General features: G+C 41.0%; 1 protein-coding gene across 1 annotated transcript in view; it reads left to right on the top strand.

Annotated features, from left to right (window-relative positions):
• TTC27 (tetratricopeptide repeat domain 27) overlaps positions 1-22,629 on the top strand; it is a 187,915-nt gene that overhangs the window by 125,215 nt on the left and 40,071 nt on the right. Inside the window, exons 13-14 of the mRNA XM_053891008.1 lie at positions 934-1,161; positions 21,821-21,919. Of these exons, the coding sequence (XP_053746983.1) occupies positions 934-1,161; positions 21,821-21,919 (327 nt within the window). The remainder of the gene's footprint in view (positions 1-933; positions 1,162-21,820; positions 21,920-22,629) is intronic.

The raw sequence follows: 22,629 nt of genomic DNA, 5'->3' as shown, positions 1-22,629 counted from the left end.
GATTGCCAACTGTGTCAATTAAGGAGTCTAAAGAATCAATTTAGCTTCTTGAGGATGGCTTCCCAGATATCGACATCCATTGTGGCCATCCATGGCTGTCTTGGCATCTTGGGTGACTCCACTGCTATTTATAGGAAAGTGTTTGCATGTAAGGATGGGACGTGGAAGTAGAGCCGCTGCCATGCTGTTGAAACTGATCAGAAACAAGGGGTAAGGGACACGGGCCAGGGAAGCAGAGTAGTGGTAACAAGTACAGAATTAGCTTAGCCGATGAGGTGAATCTGAAGTGTGCACATAGGGGAGTATTACCCAAGCTTGTGCCGTGTTCTGAGGATGGTCTTTAATTGCTAAACCGAAGGGACTGTCTGGAAGCATATAGGCCTCCTGTTGGCAAGTTTTATCTGTGAGATAAACAATGACTATTAAATTGTACCCCCTCCTTCTTTTATAAATGTTTCAGCGATCCTGGGCTCCCTGAGCAGGACATTTTAAAAAAGGAAAAATAAAGCAGACTAAACTAAATAAACTAAACTAAGAAACATACCCTTGCATTGCCATTGAGTAGAGGTGAACTAAAGACGCTGCTGTCACAGTCACAGTGGTGACAGCTGGAGTGGGGAGCTTCTGGGGAGTCCAGTGAGTCCTCCCAGTATCGTGGAGTAAGCTTCCCCTTGGTGCCTTTCTTTCCTGGAGGATTCCAGATGCCAGTAAAGTAGCACTCGGTTCTTACTTCCTGTTCCTCTCTTTTACCTGTACCATATCTGTTTTCTGTTGTTTTCAGCCTTTGTCTTAGATGCATGAAATCAACAGGTCATCTCAAACTTTGAAAATAAAAATTTGAGTCCTGTGGGATTAAAGATGTTTATGTGCTAAAAAAAGAAAAAGCCATTAGTCACTATAAGCTAATTCACTTACTTCTGTTGTCATTTCTAGGCAGAAGAAATCCTCAGGCAAGAGCTGGAGAAGAAAGAAACGCCGAGTTTGTACTGCTTGCTCGGAGATGTCCTTCGAGACCACGCTTGCTATGAGCGGGCCTGGGAACTGTCCCGCCACCGCAGCGCTCGGGCTCAGCGCTCCAAAGGCCTTCTTCATCTGCGGAACAAGGAGTTTAGAGAATGCGTGGAGTGCTTTGAGCGCTCGGTGAAGATCAATCCCATGCAGGTTAGACAGTTCGGAAAGCCCACCTGCTCTGGGCGCTTCTGTTTCTCTTTGGTTTGGTGTCTTACCAAGATGAGTGAGCACGCATCTTCTGCCCACGTGCCTGGTGAGCTGTGTTTGCAAGCCGAGAGCTGAGTCTCCCACACTTCTGGCTTGTCATGGGAAATGCTGCTTTTCTCTTACTTACTTTCTGCTGTGTTTCTGTTATTTACTTTTCAGTTTTATTTTGTTATTTCTTTCTTTAAACTGTCCTTAACCCAAATACAGCTAGGAAAATTAGGTTTTGTTTTCAGCAGATATGTTAGGGAGAAATAGAGGAGAGTCAGAATTGCACACACTGTAGGACTATGCAAAGAATTGTTGGAATCAGCAATGAGAGCAAAACTGATATAAATAGGGTAACATCTAGAATGGATTCTTGATCATTTAAGAAAAAGTATATTTACAGACACATAAATTTTTCTTTTTTTAAGGTTTGAAAAAGTAATACAAAAAGTCTGGATCGTTAAAATAGGTGACAAGCAGGGCACCTGGGTGGTTCAGTTGGTTAAGCATCTGACTCTTGATTTCAGCTGAGGTCATGATCTCGTGGTTCATGAGAACGAGCCTCTTATGGGGCTCTGCACTGATAGTGAGGAGTCAGCTTGGGATTCTCTCTCCCCCTCTCTCTCTGCCCCTCCCCTGCTTATGCTGTCTCTTTCAAAATAAAGAAATATTTAAAATAAGTGACAAGATAAATCCACAGGAGAGGACTAAATTTTGAAGGGAAGAAATTGACCATACTTTGTACTTAATGACACTCAGTTGGCAAAATGATTTTATTCTCAGAAATGGTCTTTGTTTTTTTTTAAACCGTACTTTCTTTATGACTGCTTTCCTGTTTCACCAGTCAGAGGCACACATAACTGTCAACCATGGGTCCTGACAGACATGCACGCTGACTTGGTAACATTCTGGTTAAAACACTAATTTGTAATCAGCTGCTAATGTTTACTGAATACTTACTATGAGCCAGATATGTTGGGCATTTTGCCAATATTTGAACCCAAGACAGACTGACCCCAGAGCCTGTGTTCTTTTTTTTTTTTTAATTGTGGTAAAAAAAAAAAGCACGTAACATAAAATTTACCACCCTAACCATTTCTAAGTGTTCAGTTCAGTTGTGTGAAGTTTATTCCTGTTGTTGTGTAACCACCACCACCGTGCATCTCTACAACTTTTTTTATCCTGCAAAACTAGAAATTTGTACCCATTAAACAGTAACTCCCTATTCTCCCCTTTCTTTAGTCCCTGGCAACCATTCTGCTTTCTGTCTCTATGAATTTGACTATTGTTGGCCCCTCACATGAGTGAGTCATACAGTATTTGTCCCTTTGTGACTAGCATATTTCACCGAACATCATGTCCATGTTGTAGCCTGTGTCAGAGTTCTGTTCCTTTTTCAGGCTGAGTGGTATTCCATTGTATGTATATGCCACACTTTGTTTATCTGTTCGTCTGCGGCTGGACACTGGGTTGCTTCTGCCTCTAGGCTATTATGAATAGGCTGCTATGAACGAGTGTGGGCAGAGATGATCATGTTTTGAACTGGGTAGATTTGGGGCATAGCTCTTATATGCAAAAAATTGGAAGTACATTTTTGAGCTAATCACTTGCTTTCTTCACTCTGGGTAATGAATACAGTGAGAACCTTCCAAATCAGCTGACTGGTAAAGAAAATCCGGAGAAGAGATTATCAGCAGAAATTAACAGGTGCATTTGGCAGAAAGGATATTTAAAGTATTGTCAGAGTTGGTTTTTATTGACAACTCACTCAAACTGAGTGGTCAACTGGGGAGGATTTTGCCCCCCAGGGGACCTTTGGCACTCGGTGAAGTGAAGGGGACTGCTACTGCCATCTAGTGGGCAGAGTCCGAGGCTGCTGCTAAACATCCCATAATGAACAGGACAGCCCCCGAAGGTAAAGAATTATCGGCCAAAATGTCTGTAGTGCCAAGGTTGACAAACCCTGCACTAACTTGATTGTCACTAGATTTTTTTTTTCCTTTAAAAAGAAAAACAACTCAATATTGTGTTGTTAAATTTTTACTTTACTCTTATGGAAAATTGTGTCCTTATCCTTGTTTATGTTAGTACCCCTGCCTAAGATTTGCCGAACCTCAGCCGCTGGAAGGAGTGAGGAAAATAAACTCCCTCCCCTAGCCTCCGTAGTCTAAGTTGTATGAGTGGCATGCACCTGATGGATGTGGGTTATTCTCTCAAGCGCACAGTCTCTTCCCAACAGATAGGCATTCATGTTTTCATCTTGCCCCACTGGCTCCTCCTTCTCAGTCTTGGCGGCTTCCTAGGCTTAGTCCTTGGGCCTCATCTCTGTCTACACCAGCTCCCTGGATTTCATCTGCTCCCATAGGTTTGATACTGTCTATACACCGACAACTCCCAAAAGTGGGTTTCAGGGTTTCTCCCCTGAACTTTAGACCCCTATGTCTAACTGCTTCCTCAGTCTCTCCATTCATTACTCCAGCTTAACATTTACAATATCTGAGATACTCCCCTCCTGAAGACTTTTGTCCCCAAGGTCATCCCCTTCCTAAATTACTCTGACTGGTCTTCCTGCCTCTATCGATCCCTATTCTCAAAGACCATCCAAATGGGTCCTTTTTTTTTTTCTTCTAAATCTTCATTTTTGGGAGAAAGAGAGACAGAGTGTGAGTGGGGGAGGAACAGAGAGAAGGGGAGACAGTATCCGAAGCAGGCTCCAGGCTGTAGCTCTCAGCACAGAGCCCAGGGTGGGTCTTGAACCCACGAACCGTGAGTTCATGATCTGAGCCGAGGTCAGACGCTTAATGGACTGAGCCACCCAGGCACCCCCAAATGGGTCCTTTCAAATGTGAGTCCAATATGTCATTCCTCTGTTCCCTCCCCTAGAGGTAGCAGGCAGAATCCCTGAGAGGCTCTCTCCCAGCAGAGTGCCTCCCATTCTTCCCCCTCAACTCACTCCACCTCAACTTCCCCCTCAACTCACCTCTTTCTTCTTCCCTGAATAGTCCAGGCACATTCCTGCCTCAGGGTTTTAGCACTTTGATCTCCCTCTGCCTGGATGTTCTTCCAGATATCTGCATACCTCACTCCGTTACCTCATTCAAATCTTTGCTCAAATGTCACTTGTTCAGAGAAGCCTTCCACAATCATTCTGTGTAAAAGCATAGCCCACCTTCCACCCCACCTTATACTCCTTACTTTCTTCTCTGCTTTTTCTCCAGAGCATTTAGCACCTTGTAATATTTTTACAGCTTACTTTAAAAAAAAAAAAATGCTATGTCCCCTTCCCTAGAATGTAAGTCCTATGAAGGCAGAAGTTTTTGTCTTTATGGTTCGTTTATATTTTCCTGGTGCCTGTAACAGTGCCTAGCACATATTGGGATTCAATAAATATTTGTTGAGTGAGCGAATACATAATATCTTTAACCAATTAGTCAATCAAACTATATACTAATTGCTGTGTACATAGCACTGAGTCAGAGGACAAAGCAGTAGCAGCAGCTCGCCAGATAGGCTTGTTTGTACCCCCTGCTACAGTCTAGTGAAGCTAACATAGGCAGAACCAGCCAATAGTGTGAGGCATCAAAGAAATACCAAGTGAGTTATTTGTAAAGCACTGGTTACCTAGAGGCCAAAGAGATAGTAGAGACAGGATGGTAGATAGTGAAGATAGGATGTTGAATTTGGCTTTGAAGGACAGATAGTACTTGGATAGGCCAAGAGGAGGGCGGTGGAGAGGGCATTCCAGGCAGGTGAACAGTATGAGCAAAGCCCTGGAAACCGAAAGAGAAGGGGTGCGTACATGTTTGTGTTGGAGGAACAGAGGAGTTAGAGAGTAGGCTAATAGGGGGAACAGAGGAGTCAGTGAATAGGCTGGTTTTGTAGAGTAAAAGGAAATAGGGCGGTTCCAGTGGGAAAGTTGGAGCGGAGCCAGCTTATGAAAGGTCTTAAATGTGAGGTTAAGCTCTTTGGCTTTTTATTTGGCAGATAGGGAGCCGCTGAAGGACCGGTTTGTGTTTGGCTTTGTTTTGAATGAAGGAATGTGGTATGCGTGGAGGTAATTTAGTCTTATTGTTTGGGAAGCGCTGTGGCCTTGGAAGATACTAGATGTAGACAGGTTTGGGAGACCAGCACATGTCTAGCCTGACAGTTATCAGTCTGGCAGGGGCGATAGGAAAGGGGATGGATGTGAGGGAATTTGCAAGGGAGGACTTGACAGGACTTGATGGTCTCATTATATAATTTTGAATTAATTACTTAGCAAGACAAAGAAATGACAATTGCTCAAAGCAGCATCACAATACAAACAGATGTTATGTGAGGATATTTTGCAGTTTGTCATATGGATCCAATTCAGGCAGGCTGTGAGCCATGCCAAAATATGCAGGCATTTGATGCTAAGTTGTACAGAACTACTACAAGATACAAACTTGGACTCCATAGACACTGGAACTTGGGATCCAAGTTTGAACCGTGTCTAAGAAGGGAGAGCTCCTACATGCTGTCGTCTCCTTTAAGTCTTGGAATAGAAGGAAAATAGAACGGAATTTAATTTAAAAAATAGGGATTTCAAAAAATGTATTCTCTTCTTTCAGACATTTCCAAACAGGTTTAATAACAAAATTTAAGCAGAATGAGAGTGATATTTGGATGGCTTTTGTGCACTGTAATGACTTTCTGAAACCAAATTGGTATAAAAATAGAAGTGTTTGTTTTATATCAGGGAGTGTCTGCAAAACCAAATGCACTGTCTACGGAATATTTGTTAGAGAATCAGAAGACATGTGCACTGTTTACATTTGTGCTTCTGAGATTGCCAGCTATTGTTCCCTTCGACCTACCCGTTTCATTTCCCCACGCAACTTCTGACACTAAAATTCAACCTTAGACTTGACTTTGTGGGCTGTCGGAAGGTGAAGAAGGTGGGAGAGAATAGTAACCAAACCTCCCAAACAGGATCTCACAGTCTCAGGACCCGAATTAAAATAGAAATCCTTATGTCTACTTGTTATTCCCATTGTTCCCTACTCTTATGTAAAAAGTAAAAACAAGGAAATTGCTCAGATATCAAACCAGTATGTGTAGCATTGAAAAAGGAAAATGTCACTTCCTATTATTTTTTCTGCTGTCTCTCAGCACACATACTAGATTCCTTTTCTTTTGTCAGTCCCTTCCCAGGGCACGCCCCCCCCCCGCCCCCCATTTATTTTCCCCGAACTCTCCTCTTCATTGAACTGGTCACCCACCTTTGTAAGGTTACGTGATATAACTGCAGGATAAATACCCGAAGACATGTATGGCCAGAAGGGCCATGTTGGGAGGAGGTGGGCAGACACTGTGGACTGACCACATCAGGAAAGGCTATGCTGGACATGGTGCAGGAGTGAACGCAGGTGTGCACCGAGGGCTGGAAGGTGAGTAAGTGTTCAGAAGGGAACTGGCGTCCCAGGTTAGAAGAGCACGAGGAAAGCCATGGATTTGAGTGTTCACTAAACATAAGTGGCCAGGTTATGCCTGTTATCCTGGTAACCCATCGTGTTTAGTGTTTGTCTCAAGGTTTTTCATTTTTAAATGAGGTGTTATTAATTGTTGCATAAAAAGCAGAGTGGGTTTTCATAGACATCCTCTTTGTTCTTCCCTCTCCTGCCGCAGTCTCATCTAGTATCGTACTCAATGCATGTGCAGAGGACAGAGCTCCCACTTTCCAGTGCTAAAATTTGAACAATGACCAGTAACAGCCTGTCTCTTTTTTTTCCAACCCTTTCCACACAACTTACTAACCTGACCCTTTCAAGGACAGTACACAGGATGCTCGCTGATAAAGCCTCCTGTGCTTGCTCACAGAGTCTGGGAACAGCCACCTCCTTCAGGTCCGGGGTGCTGGTGGGAGAAATACTCGCACCAGTGTCTTTGTAAGCCCCCTTGTATGTATCAGACATTTGTGCCAAACTGCGGCCTGTGCGATGCATGACGTTGCCTGGCTACCAGTTGGCAGGATTAATGGGAAATGTGGGGAATCATAGACTAGATGTATGGGGAGCAGAGCCGAGCAGGCCTGCCATAAATAAAGCACATGGGGAATAGTCTGAATTCTCTTGCTACAGTGGTTTGATCACTTATTGTATGGCCTAAATGTACCACTATTTTTATATTACATTGCTTGGTAACTTGTATATAGTTTATAGTAAACCCTTTGGCAGCATTCATTTCCAAAAAGCAAACAAATCAAAAAAGTGTGTTAGAGGACCATAAGGAACTCAATTCTCGTTTGTCAAGAGAGCTAATGAATGTATAGGTTGTACAACATTTACCCTCCACTTCGGGGGCTGTGGTGATATCACTAACGGGAAGACCTAAATTTGTTGAAGAAACATTAGCATTTACATCAAAAGTTAGTAGTAGTTGGTTTTCTTTTCTTTTTTTTTTAAAGTCACATCCAAAGATGATGATTTAATATGAAGCTATAGAAGGTGCATTTTCATGGCATTTTGTGAGGCTTGACTTTTTATTTGGAGCAAATGAAAATGAGCAGAAATGGTTTATAAGATTGGTCCATCCCACATTTTCTTGTATGTGTATGAAAAGTGAGATCACAGGTGCTAATGTGCTTGCTCTCTTAGGTGAAATAGCTCATCACCAATTGAATTCACCAGTTTGGTATCAGTGACATCAGATGCTTCAAATAGAAAAGTCATTAATTCTGTTCTCATAATGGTTTAATTTTTTTCACCTAGTTAGTGGATTCAGAATAAAATTCTTGGAAATTCATTCTCTCAGAGGTGAAACATCTCACATTATTCTGAATGCTCTTGTACATTCAGTTAAAAAGGTAAACATAACAGATAAAAGTCTTACTTGTAGTGGTGGTAATACGGATATCAATTTTGGTGGACCCTGTGAAGTGTAAACGTACTTGGATGTGATTGTGATGGTAGACGTAATGTGGTCCAAAGAGGCTTCTACTAATGGAAATAAAAACTGGCTGTTGTCATTTATAATTTTTTTTTTTTTTTTTTTTTTGAGAGAGAGAGAGCGCGAGCGAGAGCGAGCAGGTGCGAGCTGGGAGAGGAGCAGGGGAGAGAGAGAGAGAATCCCAAGCAAGCTCCATGCTCAGCACAGAGCCCAATGTGGGGCTTGATCCCATGACCCTGGGGTCATGACCTGAGCTAAAATCAAGAGTTGGATGCTCAACCAACTAAGCCACCTGGGCACCCCTACAACTATTTTTATATACACCATTGGGTAATTGAATTATAAGATTCTTGTGACTTTTCTGATGTTGAATTAAATTTTGTATCGTGTGGCAGTATTTACTTTTCTTTTTCTGCCCATCGTCAGGTGGATTTTAAAAATGTTTGAATTTTTTAAGAATTATTTTATAAGTCAATTTAAGTGTCCTACAGTCACATGGACTGTTTAAGAAGAGAGTCTTTTGCATTTTGGCTGCATTCTGTTAAAAATCAATTGGAAATCTTTTATGTCTTCAATTAATGGAGTTCCAAAAAAAATTCAGCTTTTGAAAGTTTTTTAGCAAATTGTAATTATTGTAGGCAATATTTTCAAACAGGGAGACATTGAAATTTTCCACAAAGGGAATAGTGAGTGTTCAAATGATACACAGGATTTAATTTTGAAATGTAAAATCACACTTTTGAATATCTTCACTGTCTGCTAGGGCTGCCATAACAAAATATGACAGACTGAGTGTTTAAGTAGCAAGTTTATTTTCTCACAGTCCTGGAAGCTAACAGACCGAGATCAGGGCACCTTCAGGGTTGGTTTCTCAAATTCATATTTGAGGTCTCTCTTCCCGGCTTTTAGATGGCAAGGCTCTTCCTCTTTGTGCCTGTAGTTCTCTTCTTATAAGGATACCAGTCCTGTCATATTAGGGCCCCAACTTTATGACGTCATTTAATATTAATTGTCTCCCTTTTTTTTGGTGTGGGAGAGCTCGAGGGATGTGGGAAGGTTGGAGCATGGTGGGTGAGAGAGAGAGAGAATCTTCTAATGCAGGGCTTGATCTCATGACCTTGAGATCATGCCAAAATCAAGATTTGGATGCTTAATGGACTGAGCCATCCAGGCACCCCTAATCTTAATTATCTCCTTAAAAGCCCCCTCTCCAAGTATCGTCACGCTTGGGGGGTTGGATTTTAACATATGAATTTTGGGGAGGTGTAATTCAATCTATAACATCCACCTAGGAGGAGTTGTTTGTTTGTAACATTTTATTATGCAAATTTCAATTATATAAAATATATAATAGCAGAGAGACCACTATAATGAGCCCTTTCCCATATGCCTGTCAACCAGCTTCAACAATTACTAACTTATGGCTGATCTTATTTCATCAGTATTTCCTTAACTCAACCCCATATTATTGTAAAACAAATCCACAGGCACCTGTGTGGCTGAGTTGGCTAAGTGCTGGGCTCTTGATTTTGGCTCAGGTCATGATCTCACGGTTTGTGGGATCGAGCCCCACATCGGGCTCCATGCAGATAACACAGAGCCTGCTTGGAATTCTCTCACTCCCTCTCTCTGCCCCTTTCCTGCTCATGGGCATGTGAGCACATGTGCATGCTCTCTGTCTCTCAAACTTTAGAAATAAATTTAAAAAACTAATGTATCAAGTCATTTCATTTTTTATTTTTTGTTTAATTTTTTTTTTTAAACGTTTATTTATTTTTGAGAAAGAGAGAGACAGAGCATGAACGGGGGAGGGTCAGAGAGAGAGGGAGACACAGAATCTGAAACAGGCTCCAGGCTCTGAGCAGTCAGCACAGAGCCCGACGCGGGGCTCAAACTCACATACCGTGAGATCGTGACCTGAGCCGAAGTCGGACGCCCAACCAACTGAGCCACCCAGACGCCCCTCATTTTTTATTTTTAAAAAATGTTTATTTATTTTGAGAGAGAAAGACTGCAAGTTGAGGAGGGGCAGAGAGAGGGGAGAGAGAGAATCCCAGGCATGCTCCACTGTTATTGTAGAGCCCAATACGGAGCTCGATCCCATGAACCATGAGATCATGACTCTAACCAAAACCAAGAGTCAGACACTTAACCTACTGAGCCACCTAGTTGCCCCCAAATCATTTCACTTTTATTTTTATTCAAAAAAATTTTTTTTAATGTTTATTCACTTTTTGAGAGACAGAAAGAGTGTTAAGCAGGAGAGGGGCAGAGAGAAAGGGAGACAGAATCTGAAGCAGGCTCCAGGCTCTGAGCTGTCAGCACAGATCCCAGTGTAGGGGTTGAACTCATGAACTGTGAAATCATGACCTGAGCTGAAGTTGGCCACTTAACTGACTGAGCCACCCAGACACCCCTCTGTTAAAAATGTTTGAGTATATATCTCTGAAGAAATGACTTTAAAAAGTAACCATAATACCATTGTACTTAAAACCTCAATAATAATTTGTAGGAAACTTTTATTGATCTTCTGATTTTAAATGAATTAATTTATATTCTATACTAGAATTGAAGCCTATAATTTATCAGTGTCTAAATTTGGTGAAACTTATGAAGAATAATAAATAGAAACAATTTATTTTATGAATTTTGTCTTATTAAAAATATTTGTTGAAGGTGCCTGGGTGTCTCAGTCAGTTAAGCATCCAACTCTTGATCTCAGCTCAGGTCTTGATCTCAGGGTCTTGAGTTCAAGCCCATGTTTGACTCTGCGCTGAGCATGAAGCCTACTTAAAAATAAATTATACAGGGGCGCCTGGGTGGCTCAGTCTGTTGGGCGTCCGGCTTTGGCTCAGGTCACGATCTCGCGGTCCGTGAGTTCGGGCCCCGCGTCGGGCTCTGGGCTGACGGCTCAGAGCCTGGAGCTTGCTTCCGATTCTGTGTCTCCCTCTCTCTCTGCCCCTCCCCCGTTCATGCGGTGTCTCTCTCTGTCTCAAAAATAAATAAAAAACATTAAAAAAAATAAATTAAAAAAAAATAAATTATACATACAGTATATATATTTGTTGAAGAAAGGCACTCTAAATGGAGGCAAAAAGACAATACTTAAGAAAAATATTTATAAGTTTCAATATTAACAAGACTAGTATTCAGAATATCCTCTGTTTAATAGCAGTTGCTCTGAGTTTACCAGTTATCTCAGCGCATTAAAATTTTTTTCAGGTTAAGGTGCCTAGGTGGTTCAGTTGGTTAAGCATCCAACACTTGGTATCAGCTCAGGTCATAATTTTGCTGTCTGAAATCAAGTCTCGGGTCGGACTCGATGCTGAGCATGGAGCCTGCTTGGGATTCTCTCTTTACCTCTTTCTCTGCCCTTCCCCAACTTGTACTCGTACATGTGCATTCTCTCTCTCAAAATAAATATTAAATTTTTTTCCCAGCTTTATTGAGGTATAATTCACATATTACATGGTGTAAGTTGGAGGTATACATTGTGATTGATACTTGTATTGCAAAATGATTACCATAGTAGCATTGTATTAACATCTCTGTCACCTTACATAATTACGTGTGTGTGTGTGTGTGTGTGTGTGTGTGTGTGTGTGTGTGTTGATAACATTTAAAATCTACTCTCTTGGCAACTTTCAAGTATATGATACAGTCTTGTTAACTATAATCCCCATGCTGTATGTTAGAACCCCAGAACTTATTCATCTTTACAACTGGAAGTTTGAGCCCTTTGACCAAAATCGTCCCATTTCTCTTACCTGCTCGGCCCCTGGCAACCACCATTCTGTTTCTAGAGTTCATCATTTTTAGAGTCCACGTAGAAGCAGGAACATGCAGTATTTGTATTTGTCTCTCTCTGTCTGACTTACTTCACTCAGCATAACGTCCTCAGAGTCCGTCCATGTTGTCACAAAAGGCAGGATTTCCTTCTTTTTTTTTTATGGCTGAATAATATTTCTCTTTTTGTGTGTGTGGGTATGTGTGTGTGTACACATTTTCTTACCCATTCCTCTATCCACAGACAATTAGATTGTTCACATGTTTTGGCCTTTGTGAATAATGCTGCAGTGAATATGAGGGTGCAGATACCTCTTCAAGACAGTGATTTCATTTCCTTCAAATATATACCCCAGAGTGGAATTTGCTGCGTCATATGGGAGTTCTATTTTTAATTTTTCCTCACTACATTTAGAAAGAATATTTTCTCAACTAAAATCATTATGGCCTACTGACAAGAGTCCATCAGAAGTTTTAACCGTTTTAAATGTATTAGCAATAAATTTGACAATTAACCATAAAGAACAACACTGGAGTAGACAGGTAATTTTATGAAAAAATTGTAAGTACTAAGATCATAATGAAAAAAGAAATTAATCAGTAAAACAGCAATACGGTATTAGATTAGATATGATTAAGGAAATGGTTAAAGTTTATAAATGCTGATAAAATTTAAGTAATTTTAAATCTATAGTATATTACAGAAATGTTCAGATGTCATAAATGTATAGCTTGATTATGTTCCTTTTGTTATTTTAAATGTTTAACATTTAAACATTTTTACTTTAATATATTTTTATTTTTCAGTTTTGAACAGGACAATCTTATAGGTTCCCTGGTACAGTAAAACCAATTTGTTGTTCAACAATTTGTTGGCCAATAAATAAGGTCTTTTTTAATGTATGTAACTTTAATTATTTTTTAATGCTCCATTTCACTTTCAAAAATGTTGCATTTTGATCAAGTATGTTACATGGTTGCCTAACTAAGCATTATCGAGAGCCTACCACGTACACACACGGATGTGGGAATGAATTAGGCTGTGTCAGGCTATCAGCAAAGAGCGGAGAGTTTCCGGTGGGGAATGATATGGATAGAACTAGTTTTTGAAGGGCCTTAAATGCCCTCCTTCAGGATCTTCCAACCCCGTGGATGTGGAAGTCTGATGTGGTTTTGAACAAAAGAGTGATAGGACAAAAGTAGTATTGTAGGAGGTTTAAATAAGGAATGAATGTCATGGATGAATGGGCAGCAAGAGGAAAGATCGAACGGGGTGAAGCCTCATTACAAAGGAAAATCTTCTGAGACCTTGTCATTTGGACTGGCAGGATGGAGGGAGAGCTTAGAATCCGAGAGGATGCCAGTTTCCTCAATTGTCTGATTAAAAAGGAAAATGTCCCCATTGATAGAATGTAGAGAATTCAGGAGGAAGGGAAAAGATCTTTTACGGGAGAAGATAATGTGATTTTGGATACTGAACACGAGGACATGTTGCTGTATCCAAGCAGAGGTGGCCGATCGTCCATTGGACCTAGAGTCCGAAGCCCGGTAGTAAGACCACAGTTGAACTTTCAGGTTGGGGCTTTTTTGTGGAAGTAAGTAAAGCCATGTGAGTGAATGAGTTCTTGACAGAAAATCTTGGAAGAGAATGCTGAGCAAAATCCTAACCTTTGAGCAACAGTTGGAGGAAAGTAGAAGTAGCACCAGTGAAAAAAGATTCAAACAAAAGAAACCAGAGTATTGGTCAGAGGAGTAGGGATTCATGGAAAGGATTTTTGGAAACTAAAGGAACAAGTGTCAGTGAGTGATGTGATGTGTAGTGATGAGGTCCAGAGAAGGCCAAGAAGAGGCCACTGGATTTGGAGGTCACTGACGACCTTCAGAACCAGCTTCGGGAGGTTTAGACTGGGCAGCGCATGAGGAAATGGATGTAGCATCAGTCGACTGTTCATATTAGGAGCGTGTCAAAGAGATGAGAGCCAGAATGTAGAGTATTGTACAAGGGGCAGAAGAGGCAAGTAAAATGTTTCAAGATACGGAGACCTTTACATGGTTGAGGGCATTGGATAGAGGAGAGGGTGAATACAGCAGAGGGAGGAAAGATTGAATGTTACAGAGAGAGGGGAAGATAACTAGAGAAGATCACTCTAGGGAAGAGTGAACTGAGGGGAAGAGATGAAGGTATTAGCTCTGGAAAAGGCATAATATTTCTAATGAGACTGGAAAGAAGATGAGAGCATCACTATTATAATAGCATTTTCTGTTTTCTTACGCATCTTCTATAGTCTGAACTAGAATGTAAGCGTAAACCATTTTGAGGTACTGAGGGGGATATGAAAGAATTGTGTTAAGACATGGCCTCTCACCCTCCTGTGGTTTATATGGGCTAAATGAGGAGAGGAGGCAGAAATAACTCTGTGACCAAGGGGTAGAGTAAATAGACAGCATGCTTCGGATGCCTAGGGGTGGCATTATGAATGAGGATGTGAATGGTCAGAAGAGGCCTGGTGCAGATGCTCTGAACTAGGAGAAATGGTTGGGGTTTGGACGGGAGGCAGATGTTGAGAAAACGGGTTTCAGTAGAGAGACTAGCAGATGCAAAAACCAACCATGTAGCCAGGAAGGGTTTCTCGGGACCTCTTGGTTTGCACTGTTTATTTTTTTATTTAATAATAATAATAGCAGCAGCTAACATCAAGTATTTACTAGGTGCCAGGTTCTAGTGTCAACATTTTACGTGTACTTTTAATCCCCACCACAGCCTTTAATCCTTGAGGTACTTACTGCTTTTACCCTCATTTCACAGATAAGGAAACACAGGGTTAAGCGATTTGCACCAGTTCCCACAGCCTGTAATGGGTGGAGTGGGGATTTGAACCTGGGCTTTCTGGTTCCAGAGCGCTTACTCTCAACCTCTTCCCTCTTGCCTCTAGAGGATGTCGTCTTAAGGTTAGGAAGTAATGGTGGATTTGGTTGAGGTCGAGTTAGAAGCTGTGGGAAAGCTTTGAATGCAGAACTGTCAAGTTTGAATTTCATTCTTCCTTTAATGAAGACCCGCTGGGGTTTTCATCAGGAACGAAGAGAAGTTGTAAGTTGCACATTCCGTAACGATCCAGCAGGTGACAGCGCGTGTGTCTGCGAAGACCAGGGAGTTTGAGAGGAACCAGGGAGGCCCTTCCCAGCCCATTCTGTACGTAAGACCACACTTCCAGGGCACAAGACTCTGATAGAATTGTGAGTTATCTCGGGAGCTTGTGCTCTCCCTTGATGTGTAGCGGTTAATTTTCTATTTCATTGTGGTTTTTGAAAGAAGAAAGCGTTTTTATTTGAAACGGAGTTCTCGAGTTTCTGTCGTGAACTGGTATTCACCGTGGTGGAAAGACGCGAGGAATTGGAGCTTACATTCCGATGGAGAAGACAGAATGAACATATGTGAATAATATGGAGAGAAAAAAGAGATTCTTTCCTTTTTGTTCTTCCTTTCTCATATTGGTAACCAATGAAAAATGAAACTCTTAAAGTCTAACTTGCATAACTGCCAAGAAACACGAGCCCCTTAGTAACATCTGGGCCATAGCTGTGGCTGAAGGGCAGTGGGGAGGGCGGAAGCTTTGCTGCTGTAAACCCGGCTCCAAACCCTGGCGACCCCAGGAACACAAGGAAGGTAAATCCCCTCATCTTTCTGAGCCTCTGTTTCCTCATTTGTGAGGTGGAGATACAATCCCCATCTCAGTGTGCTGCTGGGGAAATCAGAGCCAACGTATGTCAAGTGTCTAGCATGTTTCCCGTAGCGCATTCTCAGTCATAGATGTCACATTTCTCTCCTGCCTGTTGCAGTGCGGTGGTAATGGTGGAAGGAAGTCATCACTGCCCCATTATCTGTAGCCTAAAATTAGGGGGCTACATCTAACATGGGAGTCTCACATGCAGATAATACCTGAACACCTGTATGTCCTCACATTATACGTTCTCTGGAAAGAGTGGGCAAATGTAAGAGCCAGTCATAACCAAATCGGGGAAAGGAATAAAAGGGGGACGTTAGGGGCGCCTGGGTGGCTTGGTCGGTTGAGTGTCCGACTTCGGCTCAGGTCATGATCTCACAGTCCGTGAGTTCGAGCCCCGCGTCGGGCTCTGTGCTGACAGCTCAGAGCCTGGAGCCTGTTTCAGATTCTGTGTCTCCCTCTCTCTCTTCCCCTCCCCTGTTCATGCTCTGTCTCTCTCTGTCTCAAAAATAAATAAACGTTAAAAAAAAAATTTATAAAGGGGGACGTTAAACAATTAATAGCCTGTCTAGTTAAAGAAAAAAATATGTATAAAGTTTAGTTCATCCTGTAGTTTAATTATTTTTTAAGTGTTTAGTTTTGAGAGAGAGACAGAGTGTGAGTAGGGGAGGGGCAGAGAGAAAGGGAGACACAGAATCTGAAGCAGGCCCTGGGCTCTGAGCTGTCAGCACAGAGCCCAATGGGGGGCTCTATCCCAGGAACCCTGAGATCATGACCCGAGTCAAAGTTGGATGCTTATCTGACTGAGCACCTAGGCGCCCTGATCCTGTAGTTTAAGCAAGACACTGAAATAGAGGAAATTTTTCCTTTAGAGAGAGAGAGAAGCTGGCAGCCTGGGACTTGTGTTTCCTTAGGGAGGATATGAGAAATTTGGTTATGAAAGAGTTGGTGGTGCACATTTTTAAAGAATATGAGCACCAAGCATTACTTTAGAAAAAAGCCGTTACCAAAGAACATTGGTATCGCTCTTGGATTTGTCTTGGGTCATTTCCTGTTTAAGGAAACCACATTCAACAACTTATCTGAATTTGGGGGTCATGGGAATGAGTCAGGGACGTGGAAAGGAGGGATAGAGAGCATGGCTTGGCTTTAGGATTCGTTATAACATGTTGAACGTTTTACATGACATAAAAAAAAAAAATTCAAACAGTCAATCCTGTAAGGAAATTTAGCAAAAATGTGAAGCTGCTGATTATTTCTTCTGCAGAAGCTTTGAGGAGGAAGTAGATTTGAGCAGTAGACTCTTCATTTAAGAAAGAAAATTGTAATACATAAGCAAATGGTACCTAGCATGGATGTACTTTAAGACTCCTGTAAAAATTAACTTAAAAAAATTTTTTTAACGTCTATTCATTTTTGAAAGACAGAGAGAGACAATGTGAGCGGGAGAGGGACAGAGAGAGAGAAGGAGACAGAATCTGAAGCAGGCGTCAGGCTCCGAGTTGTCAGCACAGAGCCTGATATGGGGCTCAAACCCACGAACTGTGAGATCATGCCCTGAGCTGAAGTCGAACGCTTAACTGACTGAGCCACCCAGGTGCCCCAAATTAACTTTTTTATTGTAAAAATAATCCACACCCTTTGCCTAGTGGTGCTTAGTCTTTGTTAGCCCTCGGAGTAGCAAACTGTTTAATTCCTTTTTTTTTTTTTTTAACTTTGATTTCTATTTTAATTTTTGAGGCTAATGTATTGTGGTCTCTGTGTTCACCACACCTGTTGCACACCAGGAACCAGGAGCCATTGTGTGCATTGTGTGGCTCTAGGCAGATTACTTCCTCTCTAGGCCTTGTTTTTCCCTCTGCCTCTTTTGAATTGATTTCTAAGGCTTCTAAATGAATTGATTCCCTCCGGACTCTTCAAACCTGCGGATTCTCCGGTTTGTGTCGCCAGGGTACTTACTTTGCCACTAGATGGCACTAAGGTGCCTTTGAAGCCTGTCACCTCTGGGTTTTCAGAATCTTGGGTGTTTGCTTCCTCAGATCCCCATGTAACATTTGGGTGACGGAGACCCAGAGGTTAAGTTACTCAGAGCGTCTTGAATCTCAGTCATCCGTCTTCCCCTCTGTTCCACTGTTTCTCTAAGGGGCTTTGTGAGGGAAACTCAGAGACCACGTTCTCAATCAGTCTTGTTCTTTCTTAATTATTTTTAAAATAATTTTAAACCATTCTTTAAGTGCATATATCATCATATTCAAAATAAATAATTGGCCTGCATTAGTGTTTCTGTATTGGCTCCCTCAGAGAAAAAGCTAGACTGTCCACTTCTAAAGATCTTTGCCCTTCCTATGAGCAGCCGGCCTCACAGTTTGTGCTGGAATAAACACTACAGAAATCTCAACCGGAGCCTCTCTACCCGATGGTTGTTTCTCCATTCTTGCCCAGTCCCTCTGACAAGGGTTTGCCTTTCAGCCCTCCCCTCCAACTAAACATGGTCATCCATTCTTGTGCCTCACCTCTGTCCACTTGCCTAATTGGGAGAGCTTTTGCGGGGGTGGATATGCTCCAGTTCTTAAACATTTGATCTCCTGGGTTTTCCCAGCCCATATTAACCGTTCTTTTTTTCCTGTCTTGCGTCATTGGTGACGAGGATGGGATTGCCATCAATCATGGCTGTGTGTGGACAGATGGTACAGTGGGAGACAGGGTGGCCACGTGGAGAAGACGTGGGCTCTGCAGTCCCGCCGACTGGGTCAGATCTCTGCTCTGTCAGGGACTGACTCTGTGGCCCATCGTCATCTCTCTAATGAGGAGGAAGTAGTAGGGTAATATTTACTACCTGGAGAGGGTCCCGTGAAGAAGAACTGAGGTAATGTATGGAAAGCTCCTGATGTCAGTGCTTGGCACACATAGTAGCTGCTCACTAAGTGCTAATTATTCTGATTGCCATTGTATAGAGAGGAACAAGAGAGGCTATATATAGCATGTGAAAGGTAGGAGCCCAAGCAAGGGTCTCGGTCAGAGGACCTAGATTTTTTTTTTTTTAAGATCTCTACATCCAACGTGGGGCTTGAACTCACAGCCCTGATATCAAGAGTCGCATGCTCCACTGACTGAGCCAGCTACATATCCCCCTTTTTACTTTTTAAGTGTAGCTTCTAGAAAAAGTGGTGAGGCTAACATCATATCCCCACCTGATTGTACTGGACTGAAAGGTAGAGAGGTCTTTCGTACTCAAGCATATACAATTTTAATTTGGGGAATCATCTATTAAGGTTTTTCGGAGGCTTTTGATTTTTTTCTCTTACGATGTGCTTTTTTCTTTTAAATACGTTTCTTTTTTTTTTTTTTTAATGTTTATTTATTTTGAGAGAGAGAGAGTGTGTGTGTCTGAGCAGGGGAGGGACAGAGAGAGAGAAGGAGAGGGAGAATCTCAAGAAGGCTCCATGCTCAACGCAGAGCCCATGGTTGGGGCTTGATTTCATGAACCATGAGATCATGTCCTGAGCCACAGTCAAGAGTCGGATGCTTAACCTAGGTGTCCCATGATGTTCTGTTCTTAAGAGCCTGACTGGCATCTTGATGCACTATTGGCATTAATCGTTTAAGTAATCGTTAAAAACGAAAAAAGTAAAAGAGGCACCAAATATTCTCCTTCGTCCTCCAAATCCTGAGGACCTCAATGGAGAAACATCTGAATGTATTATTTATGGTTTAGTGTGTCAGCTACAAGCAATTAGAAGATCCTTGAGTTTGTTTTTTAAAAAGCCATTTCATGATTTCAAAGAATAGGGTGTGTGCAAAAACCATCTCCCATGTAATTATATCTTATCAACAGATGGAAATCTACTAGCAGTTAATGGTCCTAGAATTTTCCTTCACATGCAAATTATTAAAACAACACAAATGACCAAGAGTAAAAAAAAGAGAGAGAACCATAATACTATATATTAAATGAAGTCATCAGCCTGATTTTCATTAAATTTATTTTGGTTTTAAGACACTAGTTACAAAACATTGACTTCTTTCAAAACCTTAAAGGTAAATAATAATCTCATTACCAGCTTGTTTTAGAGCTATGAGTAATTGCTAATTTTAGATTTGTAACCTTTGTCTTGCCAGGTGGATTGAAAAATAAAGTTCTTTATTTACATCTTGAATTTACACTTACTTTTTTTTTTTTTTTTTAAATAATGACACTTGTGAAATAATTTTGTGGGAAGTTTATTTGCAGAAAGCAAGCACGGCACATGGGTTTTGAGAACTTTGAGTGTAATTTTCATTGTTCTTCCTTTAGTCCCAGAATGAGGTATCCCTTCTTCCAAGTAAACTTGTAACCATAATTCATTGGATGTAAGATACCATCAGTTGTAAGAGGCACATTTATTTTAAGTGCCACCTTGTATAGAAAATAAAATGCCTCCAATAAACTCTGACAAAGCTGTTGGATCTATTTCAGAACTGTTAAATGGTGAAAAACAGGTGTACCTTATACCTGATGAAATATAAGACAGATTTTGTAACTTACACATTGGTTAGAAGTTAGAGAGCTTGTTTTATATATTGTTTATAAGTTAGCATCAGACTTTAGGTGAGCTCAGAATGTATTATATTTAGTGAGTATGGTTTGGTCTCTAGATTCTGTAAAAAACTGATGAAAGCAAAGTGTAATGAGGTCTCTTTTCAAGTGCTGTTAGCCCCTTGATTCAGTAAAGTGAACTAACTTTGCTTCAACCTGGTATCTCTACCTTCTCCCCCCTCCCACCAAACACACACCCACCCTCTTTTCAGTCCTTACCTATTCCTCTAACAAAATCTGTTCTCCATAAAGGCTCCTGATAGCAGTTATTTATAGCCTCTTGTGAATTCAAGGCAAAGTGTTAAATTGCCCAAGGATGTTTGCTTTTTAAGCCTTATCTCTAATTATCGGCTAAAAATCTTTATCTGCTTAAAAACCGTTCAGGCCCCAACTAGCCATATGGAACAAGTTTTGTGAAAATGGCTGGGGGGAGGAGGGATGTGGGGGCGCCTCCTGCGCTGTCTCTGTGGAAGGCTACGGGCAGATAACAGAGCACCTGATTTCCTTTCCCACCCTGAAGGGTGCCACCAGACCTGTCTGCCTGCTCCCTGCCTTTGTCCTGGGAGTCCGTGAACCGAATAGGCTACATTCTGCTGCTGCCCTTACTGACCGTATCCAGAAGAAAAGCAAACTTGCCTTGAAACAGCTGCATTTCTGACCAATTTCATTGAAATTTTTATCAGTTTTATCTTCCTTTTGATAGAGGCTATTGAATTTTAAGGAAGCCCTGTGATACAAAGAATTCTTTTGTAATTTCAATAGCTACTTCCTAATTCACCTGTTTTTTTTTTTAATTTTATTTATTTTTTTCTTTCGAAATCTCTGTGCTCATACATCTTACTGACCTAAGTCAGGATTTCCATTTTGAATGACTATTTGGCAATCCAGATTCTCAGCCCGCTTTTTCTACATTATTTTCAGGCATGCCCAAGCAGATACATGGTAGAGCAGTTACTTTTGTTTAAACTGCAGAATTGTTTGTGGTCTAACTTGAAGATGAAAGCAAGAGTTTTTTGGGTTTTTTTTTTTTCCCCTCTCAAGTTTGTTATACATTTATCAGTTGTGAATTTTCTGATATTTTGTATACTTAAAAATTTTTTTTATCTTTCTATTTTATTTTTGAGAGAGAGAATGCTAGCGGAGGAGGAGCAGAGAGAGAAGGAGACACAGAATCTGAAGCAGGCTCCAGGCTCTGAGCTGTCAGCACAGAGCCTGACGCAGGGCTCTAACTCAACGGGCTATGAGCCCCAACTTATGACCTGAGCCAAAGTCGGACGCTTAACCAACCGAACCACCCAGGGGCCCCAATACTTTGTAAACTTTTGACATAGTTGATACTCACTAAAAATGTTAGATTAATCCCAAATTGGTACTATCAGGGTTTATAGACAGAGCTCTTGATTGCATTTATGGCGTTTGGTTAACACAAAGAATGGTGTTTCTCAGCAAAAGACATGCAGTGATATTGCACATGCTTTTGGTGTTGTGTTAGCTTTGAAAACTCTATGAAGAAATTCACCTCTGTTACTAAATTTCATACATTGAAACTAATGTAAAATGTAAGGTAAATATCCTATAGATGTCTGTATGTGCTTGCATGACTTTGGCTTTTTTGTCTTTGCAGCTCGGGGTGTGGTTTTCTCTTGGCTGTGCCTGTTTGGCCTTGGAAGACTATGCAGGTTCGGCGAAGGCATTTCAGCGCTGTGTGACTCTAGAACCCGATGTGAGTTTGTTGGGTCTCCTCCTCTTCTCACAGCTCTGGGATATTCTCTGAGTTACTTGAATTGTACTGTAGTTCAGTAATTCCTGTGGGTACATAGTTTCAGTTATACAGAATGAATAGATTCTAGAGATCTGCTGTTCAACATTGTGCCTGTGGTTAACCGTACTGTGTTGTGTACTTACAATTTTGGAGAGAGGGTAGATCTCATATTAAGGGTTCTTATCACAATAAAAAAAAAAAGATAAAAGATGGAAAAAAATTCAAATTTTCTATTATTTTATGTTAAAATAAAAAGAAAACCAATTGGAAGAAAATATACCTTTGACAGAAAGTCACACATTAAGGTAAATTATTTATAAATCTAGAAATAAGTTTTTTCTTATAATAACTAACTTATTCATGGAAAATAAGTTTGATACAACAGTTTTTTAGTTAAAATTATACTTAAGTATATAGCAAAATGTCGCATCTATTCTATCATTCAGTAACATGTGCTGCCTATGTTCATTGCATTATTAGAAAGTTCTTTTAGTTTACAGTCCTTTAATAGTTAATAGTTTCACTGAGATGATAAATAATTCACATATCATGTAGTTCCTCCATTCAAAGGTAAAATACAGTGATTTCTTGGTATATTCAGCATTGTGTGACTGTCACCACAATCAATTTTAGAACATTTTTATTATCATAAAAAGAACCCCCCTGTACTC

The sequence above is a fragment of the Panthera pardus genome, unplaced genomic scaffold, assembly GCF_024362965.1.
Source record: "Panthera pardus isolate Hobbes unplaced genomic scaffold, ASM2436296v1 HiC_scaffold_26, whole genome shotgun sequence".
Classification (NCBI taxonomy): domain Eukaryota; kingdom Metazoa; phylum Chordata; class Mammalia; order Carnivora; family Felidae; genus Panthera; species Panthera pardus.
This window is presented reverse-complemented; position numbering and strand designations above follow the sequence as displayed.